Source organism: Onychomys torridus, chromosome 17, assembly GCF_903995425.1.
Source record: "Onychomys torridus chromosome 17, mOncTor1.1, whole genome shotgun sequence".
Classification (NCBI taxonomy): domain Eukaryota; kingdom Metazoa; phylum Chordata; class Mammalia; order Rodentia; family Cricetidae; genus Onychomys; species Onychomys torridus.
The window spans coordinates 48,623,755-48,644,103 of record NC_050459.1 but is presented as its reverse complement, the minus strand read 5'-3'; the positions used below and the strand labels follow the sequence as shown (position 1 = coordinate 48,644,103).

Sequence of the window (20,349 nt, the reverse complement as noted above, 5' to 3'; positions counted from 1 at the left end):
CACATCTGGTGTACATAATCCATGAACTGCATGTTTACACAACTGCCAGTGCTGTAGAAGCTTGACCCCATCCTTATCACGAACAAGTGAGTAGTGTATTGTGTGGCAATCTTGCAATGGTTATAATGCCACTTGATCAAAGAAAATTTCAGACTCATTTCTTTAATTTGCTTTTAATTATTTAATTTCATTGGTGTGTATGTACATGTGTGTGTGTGCCTGATTGTGACTGAATGTGTACTTGTGTGTATAGTTGTGCGGAGGCCAAAGGATAGATACTCTTAGTTGGTTGCTCCTCCTAAAACCTCAGCTACCATTCCCCATTACTCTTTCTTTGTTCTTCTCTTTCTTCTTTTGGCCTACAAATGACCATGTAGACTTTGCCAACCAACTAGCCATGCCCCAGACCTGCCTGTTTCCACCCTCCTAGCAATATATATATATATATATATATATATATATATATATATATATATGTATATATGTAATACTTTAAATACATTTTTCTATAATTATACATTTTACCATCTTTTCTTCCACCCATACTCTCCCATGTATATCCTCAGCTTGCCCTTTTTAAATTTATGGCCATTAAAATATATGCATATATTTTTTACATTTGCAATATATATGTATATGTATTCATAGATATATAAAAATAATCTGTTCCTTACACAAGCAGAATTATCCCAAAACAAAATAAGCATAAAGCATTTCTCTTAAACATAAATGTATGTAGTAGGCTGATATTATTCAATATATTCATGTGTACCTTATATAAAATATTTAATATCATAAACCTATCATTGGGTTCAGCCATATTCTTTCTTAAAATTCATTTTATAATTTTATAGGTATGAATGTTGGCCTACATGCAGATTTGGGAATCACATATGTGTCTGGTGCCCATGGAGGCTAGACGTGGTTGTTGGATCCATAGGAACTGTAGTTGTAGATTATTGTGAGCCACAATGTTAGTGCTGAGAATTGAACCTGGGACATCTAGAAGAGCAGTCAGAAATCCTAACTGCTTATTTAATGAACATGTAAGATACTTTGTGTTATTGCCACAAGAGGTACCTTTGTATGCAGATTTTATATACACACATTATATATGTAATTTAGGTTTCTAGAAATAAAATTACCAAATTATGGAACACATAGATCTTGTCATGATTTAATAAAACACATTGTCAATTAATAATAGCACCAATATAAGCCTACTGAGTTTGTAGTTGACAACACTAAATAGTATCAGCATCATTAATTCTATGTTATAAAAATGACAACCTGATTGATGTTAAGAATCCCACTGACTTGTTAAAGCGTATTTTCTATATATGTCTCATTTGTTAGTTTCATTTTCTTTGCATCAGTTATAACTTGAGCTCAACTGTCGAAGGTAATTTAGTAAGCTCAAGATAAGAAGGAAAAAATACTTATTGTATTTACCCAGTTTCTGCTGCTTTTTGTTTCTTGTTGAAATTTTATCGTCTTTTCCTTCACTACTTCTTTCAGTTAGAAAACTTCCTTAGCTATACTCTCAGAATAGATTTACTTCTGATAATTTCACCCAGTTTGTTTTATCCATGAAGGCTTTCATTTCATCTTCATTTTTGAAAGAAGTTGTGTTTCTAATGCTAAAGTTCTACTTTTTTGCTGATACTTTGTATTTTTTATCTAGGCCAAGCCTATTTGTAACTGCTCATTGAAGAATTTTTACCATGGCAAAGGCCCATCCAATATTTAATGTCCCTGCCATTTTGATATTTGGCATTCATTTCCCCTCTTCTGTGATTTTTCTAGTCCTTTATGTGATGAATGAATTTCAACTAAATTATAGACATATTTATATTATTTTGTTGGACTTTGGGTCTTATTTTAACTTCCCTTTTTAACTAGATGTCTCTGAAACTATAAGGTGGCTACTTGGCTACTTCCATGTATAAGTAGAAGTCAAGGTCTTCTAACCAATCTCATATTGATCTGTGAGGGAATAGGTTCCTACTTACCCCCACCTACACTACAGATGGACTGGCCTTATTACTGCAAGATGATTTGAAAGTCTTGAGTGTCCATGAAATTCATGGGACACTATCTAAATACAGAAGAGGGATTTGTTTCTAATGGAAGAGGGGAGTTCTATATGGGAATCCTGATGCTTTAGCCTAGGAGTGTGATCACAGGCTGTGGCATTGAAAGGTGAGCTGACTGTTTATCCCTGACTGTGACTCATGCAATGGGATATCTCACTGTGGCCTCTCTGGATTGAAAGCCTAGGCTCACATCCTGAGCATGTTGGCTTTGAAGCCAGACTGAGGTTGTGTGACCTCTCTGTTGTCATTGTTCAGTATTTGGCTGGACTCTTGAAGTAGTTCATGTTTTTCTCTTGTTAGGATGTTGCTTTCCTAAGCAGACTAGAAGGATAAACTAAGCTTTAGCTGGGACTTATTTTTGTCAGCACCTGTTGCAGCTTCTGGGTTGACAGCTTCTTCACCTCCAAGTCTGTGATGTATAAGGCCAGAAGAAAATGTCAGGAATCATCCACACTGCCTGGTCCTCAGGTTTCAGAGACCACAGTGAGCTTGTTTACTCCATCCACCTCTGAGTATTTCTAACATCTTCTTATACGCATTGTGTGTCCAGTGCTGTTAGTCGTGTTTAGGTAGAATAAGGAAATATTTGTCTGACACAATTTCCCAGAAGTTAAACTCTTACTTTTCTGATTATTTATTCTGATAATTTCCTGAAAGATTTCAGAATTCTCTTGTCCAGAACTGAGGTCACCATGAAGCTATTCTTCTATGTAGGATCTGTCTTAATAAGTACTCCTAGAACTTCCTTTATATCATGAATTTCACTGATTTATAGGTGTTCAGAAATGTGAACAAATTGACACTTTCAGGATGCAAAAAAAAATCTATTAAAGGGAAATATAGGCACATGAAAGAGAAAAATATAAAAAGGCATCAGAATACGATAAGATAAAGAGATGAGAAGCAATACAGAATAACGTAACTTGGAAAATCTCTTGGCAGGAAATTTTTTAAAATTATCATGCCACTAAGATTAAAAATTCATTTTTCATGCTTATTCTACTACTTGGTAAAAGTAGAGACACCTTTGACATTAGCAAAATAAGATGAAAATGAAATACCTCTATTCCTTGTGAAAAGAACAATTAATAAGAGCAAAAAATGTAAGACAAAAAGGGAATTAATTTTAGTTTTAAAGCCTAAATATAAATTCTAATTTCATTTACAGTTAAGAACATGATACTGTTGATACATATTTTAACACTGCATGTCAGTTTAAGCATGGTGTATTTCTCATGTGAGAAAGATGGCACAAAATTAGTGTTTATCACAGCTAAGAAAATAACTATAAAATACTTTTTTAACAATAATTGATATATTTTGGAAGAGTTTTAAAATATGAAGATGATTAAGTATATCCCCGTAAATAGTTGCTTTCCTGTTTACTGTACCCATTCCTATTTGATATTTAATGACCTACCAAAGTCGGATGAGTTTTAGAGCCTTGATATGTGACTCATATGCCTATCAACTGTCTTTGTGAATCCTGCCAACTTGCTTATTTTAATAATCATCACTGACTTGTTAAGATAGATTTTTGGAATTCATATTTTCCCTGGATTAGGTACTTATGATTATTGTTATTGATTAGACATATTTGCAATATCATACATTAGGGCAACTCAAGTGGAACAATAAGTTTCCCCCACATTTCAAAACTATTTCAGTAGAGATAAACAAAACAAACAAAAACCAAATCCAATTTTACCAAAACTGGCTTTTTAAGTCTCTGCTTACCTTATTGAGTAAAGGACATTTCCATTTTTGAAAATTCTTAGCAGTTTGTTATCTGTGGTGACTTCATGGAAGTTAGCCCCCTTCTCATTAGCAAAGAACAAGTCCGGTTTCCAAATGGAATCCAACATGGATGGGTCCAGGTCCAAAGAATCATCAGGGTATTCACTGTATGCAAGACGAGGATCATTCCATTTCTGACGAAGAAAAATATTCACTCTGTAATCCTGAGAGAGAGAGAGAGAGAGAGAGAGAGAGAGAGAGAGAGAGAGAGAGAGAACAGAAGTAGAAAGAGGCTTTAAAAAGTACAGTGTACCAATGTCCGTCACTGTGGCTTCACCAATAGCAACATGGGGCACTATGAGGAATGTGTAGATGGTGGAGGAAACGGTAAAGCTGCAGCCACGTTTTACTGTTTTGACTGTATTCTCGGTGACCCTCAAGTCTTCTAATAAAAGGCCACAGAGGATGATTGCTCATCACTCTTTGTTTTTCCCTTCAAATTTTACTTTCCTGGTTTGTCATATTAAAATGTTAGAAAGTGGGTAGACATTTGAAGCTGAACACTTTCTCCACTTATTTTTAGAAACATTTATTCTAAATAACTAACAAGATAGAAAGTTATGTTCTTTTCTGAAAGCTCTCTGTCATACAAAAATAATAATGTATACTTTGGGAGTTATAAATCACGTTTTTATTTTTGTTCTTTTGAGGCAAGGTCTCACTGAACAGCCTTTGTAGGTAGGCTTGGAACTTACCATGTAGACCATGTGGGCCCAGAACTCATAGAGATGCACTTGTCTTTGCCTCCTGAGTGCTGGGATTAAATGTTTGTGTCACAGCACCCCACATGAAACACTTGTTTAATATTTAACTTTGTTTAATGTTAAACTTTATTTAATATGACAAGTCTTATAAAATAAGTCATTTAAGAATAATAAAAGATGATTTGTGAGCACTAAAAAAATAATAATGGCTAATCCCAGCAATGTTTTAAGGTAATATTTCTAGTGACATTTTCCAGTAATATTTGTTGGCCTTCCACTCACTATGCAGCCAAGGATGAGCCTGAGCTGTTAATCCTTATACCTCCATATCTCATTTGAAAAAACTACAGGTGCACCTGACCATGCCACATGGATGGACTTTTATTATTACAATTTTGCAGTGGGTAAATCTATAGACTTCATTACACATGATTTAAGCATATGCCTGAGGAAACTTTTAATTATCTGGAAAATACTGGAGCTATACAGAGAAACTATCCAGCCATTTCTTTATTTCTTTAATATCAAACATGGTAAGCAAGCCATAGAAAGAGGCTTCTGAACTCTTGGACTTTATCATTTAGACAAGTCAAATTCATGTTTTGCCCTGAATATTGAAGACACAATCTGATCAGTATTTGGGCACCAACACTACTTCCCTCCAACTGCAACTAAGCTTACATACCAGACTTTCCCCCCTCTGCCTGATAGATGGTCCATGCATCTTCCTCTGTCTCTTCTTGTGGCTGTACTTGATCATCTCAAAAAAGAATATAAGCACCACTAAATGTTTGGCATCTAGTAATAGGAATAGATAAATTCCTTAAAATTAGGCGAAATTTCTTTTTAATATATTAACCCCCTCTTCCAACTCACCCAGGTTTATCCTCCCTCCCCACATACCAAACATTGTGTCCTCTTTTTATTCTTAAACCCATGAACTCCAGTTCGTGCTGCCCATATGTACTTCTGTGTATGGGCTTCCACTGGAGGGTTTCCACTTACCATGAGCTACTTATAGATTAAAGAAAACTTTCTCTCTAAGTATCTATAAATTGCCAGTAGCTTCTCAGCTAGGGATGGGACTTTGAGTCCATATTCCCTCTCCATGATGATATTTAGTATGCCTTGGGATTATGCAGATTTTGTCATAGGGACAAAGTAATTTTTAATATGCATATATATATATAGGTTTATATTATTTTTAAGATGTTTCTGATACAATTATCAATAGATTTCTGATTTTAATTAGAAAAGATATATGATTTGAAAAAAATTAATAATTCATGGACAAATTAAAAATAATCCAGAATTCTTCCTTTCTTAAGGAGTCTTATCCAAGGCTGCTGGCTAAATTAAAAAGTGACCATAAAATTAATATGTCAAAAAAAGAAGAATAAATACAACTCACCCAAACACTTAGGTACTATAGTTTTCTAGACTTTTCCAATTCTGAAGCACTGTGCAGAATAAGTTCTGTGTATCACAAAGCATGGAGCACTAATACTCAATGGTGGTGTAATTGCTTCTAGTCCTGTCTCTGTAATATCCCCCATGTTGTCTGCAACATCTGCTCCAGGAGCATCCACAGGGAGGGTAGTCGTCTGAGACCACTGATTCTGAAATAATAGCCTATTGGAAAAGCCTCATTCATTCCTCAGTTACTAAACCAATAGGGAATAAAGTCATTTTATACAAACTATTTGGAGTCTTTGAAAGGTTATTTCAAAACTCCTCCTGAGTTCCTCTTCATTATCCATATGTTTATTCTCTTAGAAAAAGTCAGAATAGTTTTTAAATTACCAAAAACTATAAAGGAATATAATTTTGTACCAATTCTGAAAACAGAAGAAGAAATATTGGTTAGAATGTAAAATGTATTAAACTGACAGAAATATATTCTTTGTATCATTCTGGAACCTCTTTGTGTATTTAAGATTGGAAACCACAAACCAAGAACTTGCCTTCATCCTTACACATTCTTTTCAAATTTGAATGTTTGTTTCAATAAATTGAGTTCATTTAATTTGGGCAATCTTAGTTTTGTAGAGGAAACACTGGCACACAGCCAGTATTTTTAGTAGCTGCTGGATATCAATGAAAAATAACAATCACTGTTGCTCCTTGGTTTTGATGTGAAAGGCACTCTCTTAATGTGTGCGTAGTAGCAACCCACAAGTCCCCACTATTCCCACTATCTTCTTCTACCACAGATGCCTATTTACATTCTTATTCAATTCCCTTTTATTTGAACACTTTCCTTCTTTATTTTGGCCAGAATAAACAGGCAGACTACTTTCTCACAGCCAACAGACGGGTGTCAACAGACGGGTGGTTAGGAATTAAAACAGTTCAACTTCTTGTACTATGCTTCTACCTACCACTTCATTTTATGTTACACCAAATAGGAAAACAGAGCAAGAGTCCTCCTGGTTTAAGAATTATAGAGACGGAAACCTGCCACTACTGCTACTTCCCTTCAAAGAGCCAAATCTGTATCTGGAATTTTACTCACTTCAACTTAGAATGAGTTATTTTGCTTAAGTGTATTGTTACTTGTTAAGAATCACAAATACATGTTAAAATGAGGACAACTATCCATGCATGACATTCATTTGCAATATGTGTTTTACTTATGTGAGCATGATCTGCTTGTTATTTTGGGGCTTCTGTTAAATAAATATCTTTCCCAACTAGAATAAATAACTCAAATCATAAAAGTCATTAAAGATTTGGGAGGCAATAAAGTCGTTAGAGCGTGTCTTGTTTTCTATCAGCGCTAAAAAAAATGTCCTTCACCATTCAAAGAATTCTGAAAATTCCTCCCAACTAATAGAGAGCAACTTTTTGAAGAGGCCAAAAGGCACTTGGTACTTTAAACATGAACAATGTCCTCATTGAACCTCATTTTGAAGACCTTCCAACTAGTGAATTTCTGGAGTATCTTTTGTAAATTGTGATACATACACTAAGTGTTAAACATGTATTATTGTCAGATGCACATAGGATTAGCCATTGGTGTGACATTTCATACTTTAATAATATTGTATAGCCAGAATAACTATTCAGTTGCATATTATTTTTGTTACCCCAGAAGGAAAATCTGTACCCACTGTGCAGCCTCTTATTTCTGCTTCCAACCACTGATAACCAGTACTCTGCTTTCAAACTCTAAGTCTCAGTAGTACCGGGCACTTCAGTTAATTGATGTGATACTATCTGTGACCCATTGTGTCTCGGTTCTTTCCCTTAGTATAATGTTTACAGGATCTGTAAAGTGTATTTAAGAATATAAAGATCATGTTTAATTATTAAACACTTACTGGGAGAATTCTACCTAAAGTTGTCATACTTTCCGAAGATATGCATGTTTTTTACAATTAAATTATATATATAATTTTAATTACTTCAATTACAGATATTATATACTTAATTCTATTTATTCAATTACATATATATATATATATATATATAGTACATGCTATCACAATAGACATAAACATTTATAATATGTATAAATGTACATAGATTTGTATATGTTCCATCATTAACCAGAATCATCATAAAAGATGAAAACAGTATTATGAACTGATAGAATGTACTTACTTCAACTGTGAATCTACCTGCTTCATAACATAATCTCACATATTAGATTTGGGATTCTATTTAAACATGGAAACAACTACCAGCTTGATCTATCTTGTATCACCAACACATTTAATGGTGGCAATGTATAATAGTCACAGTGTCACTATTCATTTTGAGCAATCAGATTGAATTAATATCATGTTATTCATATTAAATCAAATGATTTAATTAATCACTTGAGATTAATATTTCACCAGTAACTAGCCATGGAGGATTTCTTTTGAATCTATGTAAAATAAAAATTTAGCAAAGATAATTATGCAAACCAAGCTTCTTCACTTCAAAATATTCTGATATAAAGGTCTAGTGAGATAGATTAAGGCATTTGTAGGCATAAGCATGAGAACCTGAGCTCTGTCTCCCAAACCCACATTATTTTAGATGTAGCTTGGTGTCATACACACACTTGTAATTCCAGAGCTTTAGAGGAGACAGGTAGACCACCAGGGCTCACTGGCCAGCCAGACTACTCCACTCAGCAGCTTGATTAGAGAATTGGACTCTAAAATCAACATAGGCAGAACCTGAGAGACGATACCAAAATTATTCTCGGGTTTCATACATACATGTAGACACACACACACACACACACACACACACACACACACACACACACAATCTAGATTTTGGTATACATGTGCATATTTTCAAAACATAATCTATTATTTTGGTATACTATTTTTAATTTCCTTCACAACTTCAATGTTCTTTTAAGATAACAGCTTTGTTTTTGGGGCAAAACACACAGTTTAGTAAACATGAACAAAGGAATAGATATTATTGGCAAATAATTTATGTTATAAATAAAATTTTGGACACACAATTAAAATATTCTAATGATTATTTTGAATACTTTCAAATAGTTTTGAACTCTAGGATTTCTTCATTTTAAAAATATAAACTATTATTTACATTTCTAAGTTCTAAGTCATATGTTGTCCAGAGGAATTTTATAATTAATGGGAGCTTATTTGGTATACACCATTTACTATGCACTATCATGAGGTGAAGTTTTAGAGGGTCGAACATTGTTCGAGATAAGATTAAGTTGTTTTGCATTTGTTTTCTTCTGAGCAATTTGGATAATTCTTTAGAGACTGTTGATTTGGACATTGTCCAAGAAGCTGTGCGGATGCTGCTCACTGTACCATAAGATGCCGAGGAATTCATTCCCTTGAGAAACTCTTATTGAATGCTACAGCCTTACTCACATAGTTCTGGAGAATAAGATAAAATACTTGCAGCTTCTGAGGCAAATGAACTGAACGTTGATTTGTTTCTTACAATTTACTGCTGCCTAAACAGTACATAAACAACCTACAAAATTTCAGAACTAAAAGGGAAATGTAATGAATCATTATATATTATATCTTCTAGGTGGAGAACACCACTAGCATGAATAGTTCTACATTTTCTTTATTTGAGAACATGTAGACACTTTTTATATTTTTTGCATTTAAAATATCACTGTATTTCCCCTTTCCCAATTTGTCCTCAACCTTCTCCCATGTACCCCACCACCTTGCTAACTCACAAATTCATGGATATATATATATATATATATATATATATATATATATTATGTAATATTTTAGAGTTGAATGTAAGGTATCAGTTGAATGAATGTAAAGTAAAGATATATTGCTAACCTGTGGTATGTTTCTATTTTTCATACTTGTATCTGGTAATCTGTGTCATCTTTTAGTTGGATACAGTGTGGGAATGTTAGTATAATTGAATGTAAATCTGAGAATGGGTTTAGCATGACACTGATGTTAAAACTCTGAGAAACACATAAGTACCATTATTCCATTTCCAAATCATGGTTTTGTCCTGGCCTATTTCCAAATGTATATTATATTCATTTCTCTCTAAAATTAGGTTGGTGTTTGCACTCGGCTCCTTTCATAAGAGGAAAGTTATTTTAACTGATTGAATTCCCGCAGACTGCAAGCATTAAGTTGCTTTACTAATGCCACATGACAGGCAAGCATTAAACCTGAGACCTTGTCATTTCCCTTCAGGCTAAAGACTAACTCAGCATGCTACACAATGTACTGCCTTTTGCAAGCGATGGTGTCTCAAAAGCAAGGTGTCCCGTGTGCAAGCAGATTATTTCCTGTTGGGTACTATGTCCATCCCCCTCACAGAATACTACTGTGTGACCTTTTTTGACATCATGTGGAAAAGGCCCTGCAGCATCTTCTTCTCGCCTACAGAGGATCACTTTTTTTTTCTCTGTCGAGAAATTCTTCCTTTAGTAGTGATGACAAATTGTTCCAGTACTCTTTGCTGAGGATTCTAGAATGATATCTCCTTACAGTGTTTCTGAGACTTCCTAGAAGAAATGATTTTAAGCCATATTGAGTAAACTCATACCTCAGGATGTTTCTTCAGCTTTCAATGAAAGCATTTATTTTTCTCAGGTACACAGAATGATTGGTAAGATGAATAAGTCTCTAGCACTCTTATGTAAGCAGTGATTTAAAAAATAATAACAGAACAATGGTGAAAATCCAAGTGTGACAAAACACAAAACATCTTAGCCTTTTTATTTAAATGCAGAAATGGGATGGTAACAGTACTATTCTTTGTTAGGAAGCTGATAAACTGAAATTGGATCTGTGGGTTCAATGTCTATGTGCATGTTGACAAAGGGCTTGCTTAATTCATTTGGAGGTGGAAGGAAGCATTGTTCAGTGCATTAATGAGCTATTTTGAGAAATGAGATTTGAAGAGTGCAGGCAATAAAACTACCTTCAAGGGCTGAATTCTTCAGAACGAATTAAGTTTTAGAACATATTCCTCCATGATCAAGGTACTAAAAATTGTCAAGGGCAAATAATTTAGCCCTGCTAAGTAATGAGAAATAGAAGGCCCATAAAGGAGATTGAGGGAGTAGATAGCCACATTCAGAATCAAATAGCTCCTCAGCTTTTACAATGGATAATTCTTCTAAACCCATGGCAAACTTTAAAAGGGGAAAAAAATGTCTCCTTTGTTTCAGATGTTTTCTTCTGCTTCTTTGTTTTGAGATAAAATGAACGTAGGCAGAAATTCAGACCTAATATGAATAAAATAATTCAAATCTTTTTTCTTATATTATCTTCCCATTAGTTTGTCGTAAAATTTCATTTTTACAGCATGCAGATGATGCCTTGTAAAGCCCCTCTTATAACATTTTATCTTTCTTTTTCAAGAAGACAGAAATTAATGCTTCTGGCAAGTGATGCATCAAAATGACCTCCCAAATCTCAAAGATGGTAGCTACCCCATATTGCAGAGATAGTCAGAAGAAAAGTGCACTCTCCAAGATTTCACACCACCTCAGTTCAATCCCAGATATCACAAAAGCAAACAAACTCATTAACCACCTCATGATGGTTGTGCTTGCTAATGCCATAGATAATGTTCTGTCATTCGTAGTCCCAGGTCAAATAAACATGGTGACCATGGGGGAACTGCCTCCAAAAGGTATTCATATCACACAAACTTACAGCATTCAATGGTAGATGCTTAGTAATAGGGTCAGTGGACTTGAAATATATAAATAGTTCATTAGAAAAAAAAATTCTACTTGTTCTGAACAGTTAAGTTAATATGAGGGTCTACAAACAGTAGATCCAGATCATATTATTAAACCAAAAATTTTACTGATTTATTCAATGCAGCTTCTAAATAAAACTTTAAGGCATCCCAGGCCAGACATGCACGTCCCAGATCAATCTATTGTAGTATCTTAGCAAAATTTACAACTTAAAGAAAAAGAGGTAGTTTTTTTTTCCGTTTTTGTTTTGTTTTGTTTTGTTTGTTTGTTTGTTTGTTTGTTTTAAGAACACACAGCACTATTGAAAGGAGAATGGTAAATAAAATGTTACAGATGTCTCAAGGCTGGAAATACCACCTGCAGGTGATTACCTGTAGCAGCAAGGCAGCAACAGAAACCAAGTGACCCACTGGCCATGGCTGGGGCTTAGGGGGTTCCATATCTGCAGCGATGGTAAACTGGGTTTCAGTCCTTATCACTAATCAAAATCCCTTGTATTCATCAGTTCCCTGCTGCCCAAATCCACCAGTGGGCATGCACCCAACCTTCTCCCTCTCCTCTACTGTCTCCGAAACTCAGTAAATATAGTAGATGAGCTTCATGTTTCTGTGTCATAGCTTGTTTTCAGCTTCTTGGAGCAACACAATCTGAAGCAATAGGCTCCCCTCTCAAGACAGAAACTAGGTTAGAGTTCTCTGAGAGGTAGAGAGAAACAACAGGTTTGTTTTATCCAATTCTTATCTGATGTGTAGGAGTCACCATCACATCAAATCATTCCACTGCATTCAGGGTTTATGAGGACTGGAGAGTCATCTTGTAGCTGGGAATGCTAAACGGTTGTTACCAGGACTACCCAGATTCCCTGTGTTTGTTGCCTTGTTGCCTTTTTTATGATTCTTTGTGAAATTCCTTTCTTTATCTCTTTAGATTACCTTCTCTCCTTTATTATGCTTACTCTTTTAATTTCTGGAGTCACTCAGAAGATGATTTTAATCCAACTTCTTACATGGTGGACAGAAGTCAGTGGAGAGATGTGTAATTGATAACAGTGCAATGAATAAGAGACTTCATGCCCATCCATGAACACAGACTCTTTACTAATCCCACCCACACTGATTCCAAGGCTCAGGGAGTATTCCAGAAGAGGAGATCAAGGAAAATGTAAAAGCTGGATGATGGCACAAGGTATTGTGAAATGCTGTCTTCTGGGCATGGTGTGACCATCATAGCAACTGTGGTTACCTATGTAAGATCAAGACAGACAAAATCCTGGCATAGATGTTGTAGATCATCCCCAGGATCTACTCCATGCTGAAGAACTATTGGCAGTGAATAGTTGCTGGGGTTAGGAGAGTAATTCTTTATTGAAGATACAGCAACTGATAATTTTTCATACTCTAGTGCATGGCCCCACACTGATTCACATAGAGGCAGCACAAAGTAGATTTAGTGAGTTGTCAAAAAAAAGAAGGAAAAAGCCATGTAGTTGAGAGGGGTGTGTGATGAGGGTGGTGGAGAGAGAAAGAAAGAATAGGTATGATTATATTTCATTGCATACATGAATGAAATTCTCAAAACTAAAAAAAAAATAGAAAGTTACTTATACCAATTTTGTTGCCATTGGTAGAAAAAACAAAGAATAATCTTTGCAGGGAGTATTTTGAGAGTAATTTTTACCAAATATTTAAAAATATGATTTAATAATGCTTACATGAGTGAAATAAGAGGATAAAATACCACAGATTGTAAGTTAAATAAAACCTTTTCTTGCATCAATATGGGAATAAGTCTGAAAGTAGTTAAAGTGTATCTACCTGCCAAATGACCAGAAACTGGGGCCAAGTTGGGCAGGTCTTCCCCAATGGCTGGGGCCCAGGGGTGGGACCTAGAGGAGGGGTATCTCTAGCTATGACCCCAGGCATGCACCTCTGGTCCAGATGGGAGTTCCGGGCTACAGTTAATACAAATGTCAATTTGCACACAAGCACACTTACCAAGTTTGAAAAATAGCATCTGAAAAAGATACATCACTATAATAACAATAGAGAGAATGTAATTTGGCTTTCAGCCTACATGTATTACTATTTTGCAAATATATGGAGAAATAACATATTATTTCCTTCTCAGAATATCTGTTTGCTCATCCCATGTACCACTGAACACAGTGCTAACTGTACGCCTGAACACAATACAAATATGTTATCTGGGAGCTGAAAATGTAGGTAGTTGATAGAACATTTTCCTAGCATGTATGAGGCCATGAATTTTGTGCCATGAACATAAAAACAAATAACTACAATTATCAAATCTGGACTTTCACTTATTCAGTCTCAAGAAGTACAATGTTATTCTCAAGGGAGCACAAATATCATTCTTGGTGGTTGAGGAAAATCTTTCTCTTAAGAAATATTCATAGTAGATAAGTAAACACATGTTGTAAATGAAGTGTTAAAATTTCATGGGGAAGTAACTTAAGGGAAAAGCTACATAAAGGCCTCTGTAGGGAGGCCTAATGAAAAAACAGTGTTTGTCAATAACCATCTTAGGGAAACTGAAGCAAAGCAGAGATACAAATATATATTTCGTTTTCATGTCTACTGTCAAGTATTGATTAATAATTTTAATCTTATGCTGCATTGGATGAAGGATAGCAATTATCTTTATAGCTAGTTACAATGGGATAGAGTCAAATATATTTAGAGTTGGAGTTTTTAGCCCATTGAAGCTGTTTATTGAAGCTATTTCACGAAATGTTAATTGAAAACATTTGGTGTGTTGTGATTCAGTGAATGATCATGAAAAAATTCAGTGTGTAAGGAGCACAAGAGGAGCTGGTGTGCACCAGAAATACCTAAAAATCAGGGGAAAAGTGAAAACACAACCTAAGGCAAAAAGGAGAGTTCCATCGGAGAACTGGTTTAAATCTCTCTTATTGGCTCAGATGGAGTCTGGTTGATTTGCAGAAAGCTCTGTTAGAGAATCCAAAAGCAAAGCTATTTTGGAAGAACAAAAGTGAGTAAAGAGAGAGAAAAGGGAAGAGAGGGAAGAGACAGAGACACAGAGAGGGAGAGCCAGGGGAGAATATTTCATTGTTCAAAGGTCTGGGGAAATTTTTCATGTGCATTTCCTGTCTCACGGATAAAAATAATGTTCTATTCAACTCAACTGATAAAGTAAATGAGGTCACAAGTGAAGGTTGCCAAGGATTCACTTGTGAATACTTGATGTATCTCTTTAATATTGATAGCCATATGTTAACATGCTCATTTTTGTTGATTGAGACCTTTAATATTACTTTGTGACAGGATTATTTGTCTTATGATTTAGCTACTCTCTGGAGTGTTGGCAATGTTCCACAACAACTAAAGAATAACTTGAAAAGGATTGTTCTGATTACAGTACTACTGTGTTACTGAACCTAATTTTTTTTTCATGTTCTCCATAGGGCAAAGGGTTTATAATTTCAAGTCCCCTTGAAGAATTTGAAAGCAATTTTTTTCTTTCATTATAAACCTAATTTCCATGTACTAAGTTCCTTTTCAGAGAGATAAAAAAGAAGGAGATCTAGAGGGAGATCATGTCCAGTAGGAAACTCCCATTTTCCATTAGTGTTTTAAGTAATAGGTATTACTTACCTCTTAACCTATACATGCTGTATTTGATAGGGCATAGTGGCACAGACCCAGGTTTTTGCCACCTTGGTTTATGTTGAGCCCTTCTGATACACAGTTAGCTGGACTTTTGTTTTGTAAACAGACTGATAAGAGTCAGGTCACAACTGAAAACGTGCCTTCAATTGGTGTGACAATGCTTCAGTGTTAACTTTACCTTCTACTTCTGCCAGACTCAGGGAGCAGCTGAGGAACAATTGAAATTGTTTGCTAAATAATTACAACTAATTGATATGCAAAGTGACAAATTTTGACTATCATCAGTCATTTAAAAGAACATAATCTCCAATCTTATTTCCTACTTTATCGTTGGGAGTTGAAATGATATTTTGCAGTGTATTATTTCAGCATCTCACCATCTCTAAGAAAGCAGTTTAAGATGGATGCCAGGAACTGTTCATGAGATCTTGTCATTTTTGCTGCATTTGGTCATCATGCAGAAGGTGTTTAATTGATGTAGTAGATAATAGTTACTTGGCAAGCCCACCTCTAAAGAGATCTACATATAGACAATACCTTCATTGCAAATTCAGATTAGAGACAGATGAATTAAATTAAGTGACATGTATCTGTCCACTTACATTTAACACTAAAGAATTAAGCACAAACCTTTCAAATCTATAATCATTATGTAATTAACTTTCTAATCTACAAATCATAAAGAAACTCTCAAAAGACAAATGGTCTAAAAGACAGATGTCACAGAGATGAGCATCTCAAACTGCCCTACTCTTTATACTTTCTCTCAGTCATCAACATCTTTTGTCTTTGGCACATTATTTTTTCTCCTATAATTAAAAAAAATGCTTTTAAAGTATGTGTTTGAGTTGTGGGTTTTGTAATATTCTTTACAGGAAATTTCACAGCCGAGAAAGATCTTCAGAGAATCTCTTTTTGAGTGATGATGGTTTAAAGAATGTCTTGTGGGTGAATATATCAAGCTGAGATATATCCATAAATTTGATGGGGGTTACTAAGGTGTGCAACAATCTCATACACCTATTTTTTGCAACTATTCCCATAAATGAGCCTATTTCTTCTTGATGCTTCAAAACAACAGTTCAGAACACATTCATACTGCTTATCACTGGTTACTCATGCATGGATTTAAAAGTATTCCAGACCAAAGATATTACTATATTTGGGTTGGCTTTACTACTATAAAAATAATACAGTGAGGTCAAGATGTTAACAGATCCAATGTTAATATTAAAAGGCTTTCCATTTGCTTCCAGGCAATTCCCCAAAGAAGTGAAATGAGTTATTTAATCTGTAAATGTAACACAGGATTGCTCTCTGAATGCTGTAATGGCACTCATAAAAAGTGAGAATGCCTTTATGGGAACTTAACTCATTGGCAATGGATGTGAAGGACCAAGAAGTCATTTCTGGCAAAAGTTACAAAAGAACAAAAAAAGACCTCTTTTAAATTGGACACCTTTATTTATTTTCCATTGTCATGAAAAATATGTTACAGTGAATTTATTAGGTAATTTCTTTTTAATGTCTTAGGTTTAAAAAGCATTCTTGTATCACCATAAAAGCTGCAGAGTCTCTAATTTCTGAACAAATTTATTTCTTCATCAAAAATTAAGTAATGATCATTGCATCAATATAGCTTAAAAACCAAATTCTTTCTGAGGAAATATCGAAGTATATGGGAAGATAGATGGAGAAAGACAAGTGTATTTAAACATTATTAGCACACATTCATTTTATTGGGAAATGAAATGTTTGACTCACATTTTGCAAGCCACAGCATTGATTTAAGATGGTGACTGAGATTCAGAACTGCAGAAATACATGAAATGACAAAAATATATTGATCCTTTATTCACCCATGTCAAGCATATTATAGCAAACTATCTTTGGGGCAAAATATGTTTTATTAGCCAGAATACAAAAATTACCTGTCCCCATGGAACAGCATGAGTTTAGGTGATACTTTAAACAAGTATTATATTAGTTTATAATAATATAGCAAAGAATGTGTGTGGAGAGAAATATTGCCTTACAGATCCTGTGGTCACAAAAGTTTAAGTAAAAATTTGTACACAATATTATAAAGAAAAATAAAATCATTGAAATGTAAATTGAGTAGAACAATATGATTTCGTTGAAGTTTATTTGACAACTCTGGACCAGGAGCATGTACCATCAATAAATCTTACAAAGCAGCATGCAACGTGTCCTCAATGACTATGAGTGAATGGCCTTAATGAAAGCTGCTGTGGGATAATGCTTTTGTACACTGGTTTAATAAAACACTGATTGGCTAGTAGCCAGGCAGGAAGTATTGGCGGGAAAAGCAAACAAGGAGAATTCTGGGAAAGGAAGGCTGAATCAGGAGATGCCAGCCCACCATCCAGGGACCAGCATGTAATGGCACACAGGTGAAGCCATGGAAATTGTGGTGACATAGAATCTCTATGGGCTGAGTTTAAGTGTAAGAGCTAGTCAGTAGTAAACCTGAGCTAATGGCCAAGCAGTTTTAATTAATATAAGCTTGTGTGTGTTTATTTGGGTCCAAGCAGCTGTGGGACTGGTGGTGACATAGATTTGTCCTGACCTTGAGCCAGGTGGGACCAGGAAAACTTTTAGCTACAGAAAGCCATTGAATAAATTTCAGGAAAGGAATATAAAATGATTTAACAGGAAAAGTAGACTAGATAAAGGCAATTAGGAATTTTCTGTAATTTTTTTTTTTGACAATGCTAATTCTTAAATGCAGAAACTAAAGGGATGAAAACAACAGAAAGTGCAGAGATTAAAAACCATGGGAAATTTCAAGTAGGGAGGACACAGTACAGCAAGCTTTTTGAAACAACAAATATGCAAACATTAGCATGATTATTCTTCAGAGATAAACACTGGGGGCTGGAGCAATGGCTTGGTGATTAAGAAGACTGGCAACCCCAGCAGAGGACCTGGGTTTGATTCCCAGCACCCACACTGTGGCTCACAGCCATTCATAATTCCTATTCTAGGATATCTGATGCCCTCTGGCAGACATACTGTGAACAGACATACATGCAAACAAAACATTCAGACACTAAAGTAAAGATATAAAATTTTAAAAAGGTAAATATTAACCCTAAGTTCAGACAGCAGAAAAAATATCTAGCATAACAATTACAAACATACCCTTATTTAAACTAATTAAGAGAAAGACCCAAAACACCAAGCCATCCATAAGAAAAATACAGAGAAGTTGTTACAAAGGTCCTGGGAATGGAAGTATTTCTTGACAACAAAAGCTATGGTTAAGCTGATGCAATGGAAAAGTCTAAACAGGGCTGGAGATATGGCTCAGCCATTCAAAGCTAGGATCACAACCAAAAATATGAGGCAAAGTCTAAATAGGCCTATTTGGGGACAAGAAACAGAACTTGTTAAATGCCTTTGGACAGGTAAAACTGCTGGGACAGACCATGTACTTATGAGAGAAATAAGCTTTATTGTTGGGAGCTGCGTGACCTAGTTTTGGAGCAGTATATGAGTCCCATGGGTCTCCAGATGAGGCAAAAGCCCACGGAGACAGTCTCACTCGTCAAGGATCAGTGGACTTTGGGACAGCACAGAATACCAATGTTACTGCACAGCCTGTATGCCCTCTTTTCTCCTAATATTGGTGATTCTCTTGGTTTTAGTATCATTTTGTCAATTATGCGTGGGACAGATATGATCATTGTCCCAAACCCCATCTTTTTCTCAAATATTTTCCCTAAAATTCTTTGGGAGCTGTAGCTTCTCAGGTTTTTTTGTTCAGGGATTCCAGCTGTCACTTCAGAACCCAGATGCTGTTCTAATTCAGTGCTGACAGGATCAGAGGCAGAGCACCCCTATTTCTGTAAATATGTTTTGATCATGTAGATCTCATCCATTTCTCTGTCACTGGGTGATCCCTGTGTCTTTCCTAGGGTTCCGTTTACTAGGTAGCCTCCCTGGAGTTGTGTAGCAGTCTAGTCATCTTTGTTTTACATGTAGTATCCTCCTATGAGTGAGTACATACCATGTTTGTCCTTCTGAGTCTGGGTTATCTCACTCAGGATGATTTTTTCTAGAAACATCTATTTGCCTGCAAATTTCATGGTGTCATTGTTTTTCTCTGCTGAGTAGTACTCCATCGTGTATATGTACCATATTTTCTTTATCCGTTCTTCAGTTTAAGGGCATCTAAGTTGTTTCCAGGTTCTGGCTATTACAAACAATGCTGATATGAACATAGCTGAGCAAATGCCCTTGTGGTATGATTGAGCATTCCTTGGGTATATGCCCAAGAGTGCTACATCTGGGTCTTGGGGGAGATGGATTCCCAATTTTCTAAGGAAGCACCATATTGGTTTCCAAAGTGGCTGTACAAGCTTGCATTCCCACCAGCAGTGATTGTTATTCTTGAAAATGTGTGCCTATGTCAATCACCTTTTAGTTTTGTAAAGACAGGATGTACCAGGCTCGGTATTTGGTCAAGCTAACAAAATGGTAAGTGTTGGTTTTGGTCTAAACACGTTTTGATGTAAAAGCTGGGGGAAAAACCACATTTGACAGATTTGTTTTTGCTGGCAGTTCATGTTGGAGGATGAGAAAAACTTGTCTGTTTTTTATGGAAAAACATGCTTGTTTTCAATGTATAAATAAAAATGGTTGGAGTGCTTGGGGCCGGCCTCTTATATGTAACTCATCTGGTGGTCAGATAATTCATTCCTTCACACCCATGCCTCTTCGCCATCTCAGGACATGACCCTGAGCTAAGGCGGGACTCCAGCACTTTACAGTAAGTGTCTCAGCCAATAGAGGAAGAACAAACACATCTAGCTAGTTTGGGAATAAGCATCATACTGACTTCAAATAACTTTTTAAAGTATGTGAGATAATAAAATTATAAT

At 35.4% G+C, this 20,349-nt stretch overlaps 1 protein-coding gene across 2 annotated transcripts in view; it reads right to left on the bottom strand.

Moving 5' to 3' along the window:
* The window catches only part of Glra3 (glycine receptor alpha 3), a 159,629-nt gene that overhangs the window by 64,874 nt on the left and 74,406 nt on the right, over positions 1 to 20,349 (bottom strand). For both annotated transcript variants that reach the window (XM_036166467.1, XM_036166468.1), the window contains exon 4: positions 3,834 to 4,057. In XM_036166467.1, the coding sequence (XP_036022360.1) occupies positions 3,834 to 4,057 (224 nt within the window). The remainder of the gene's footprint in view (positions 1 to 3,833; positions 4,058 to 20,349) is intronic.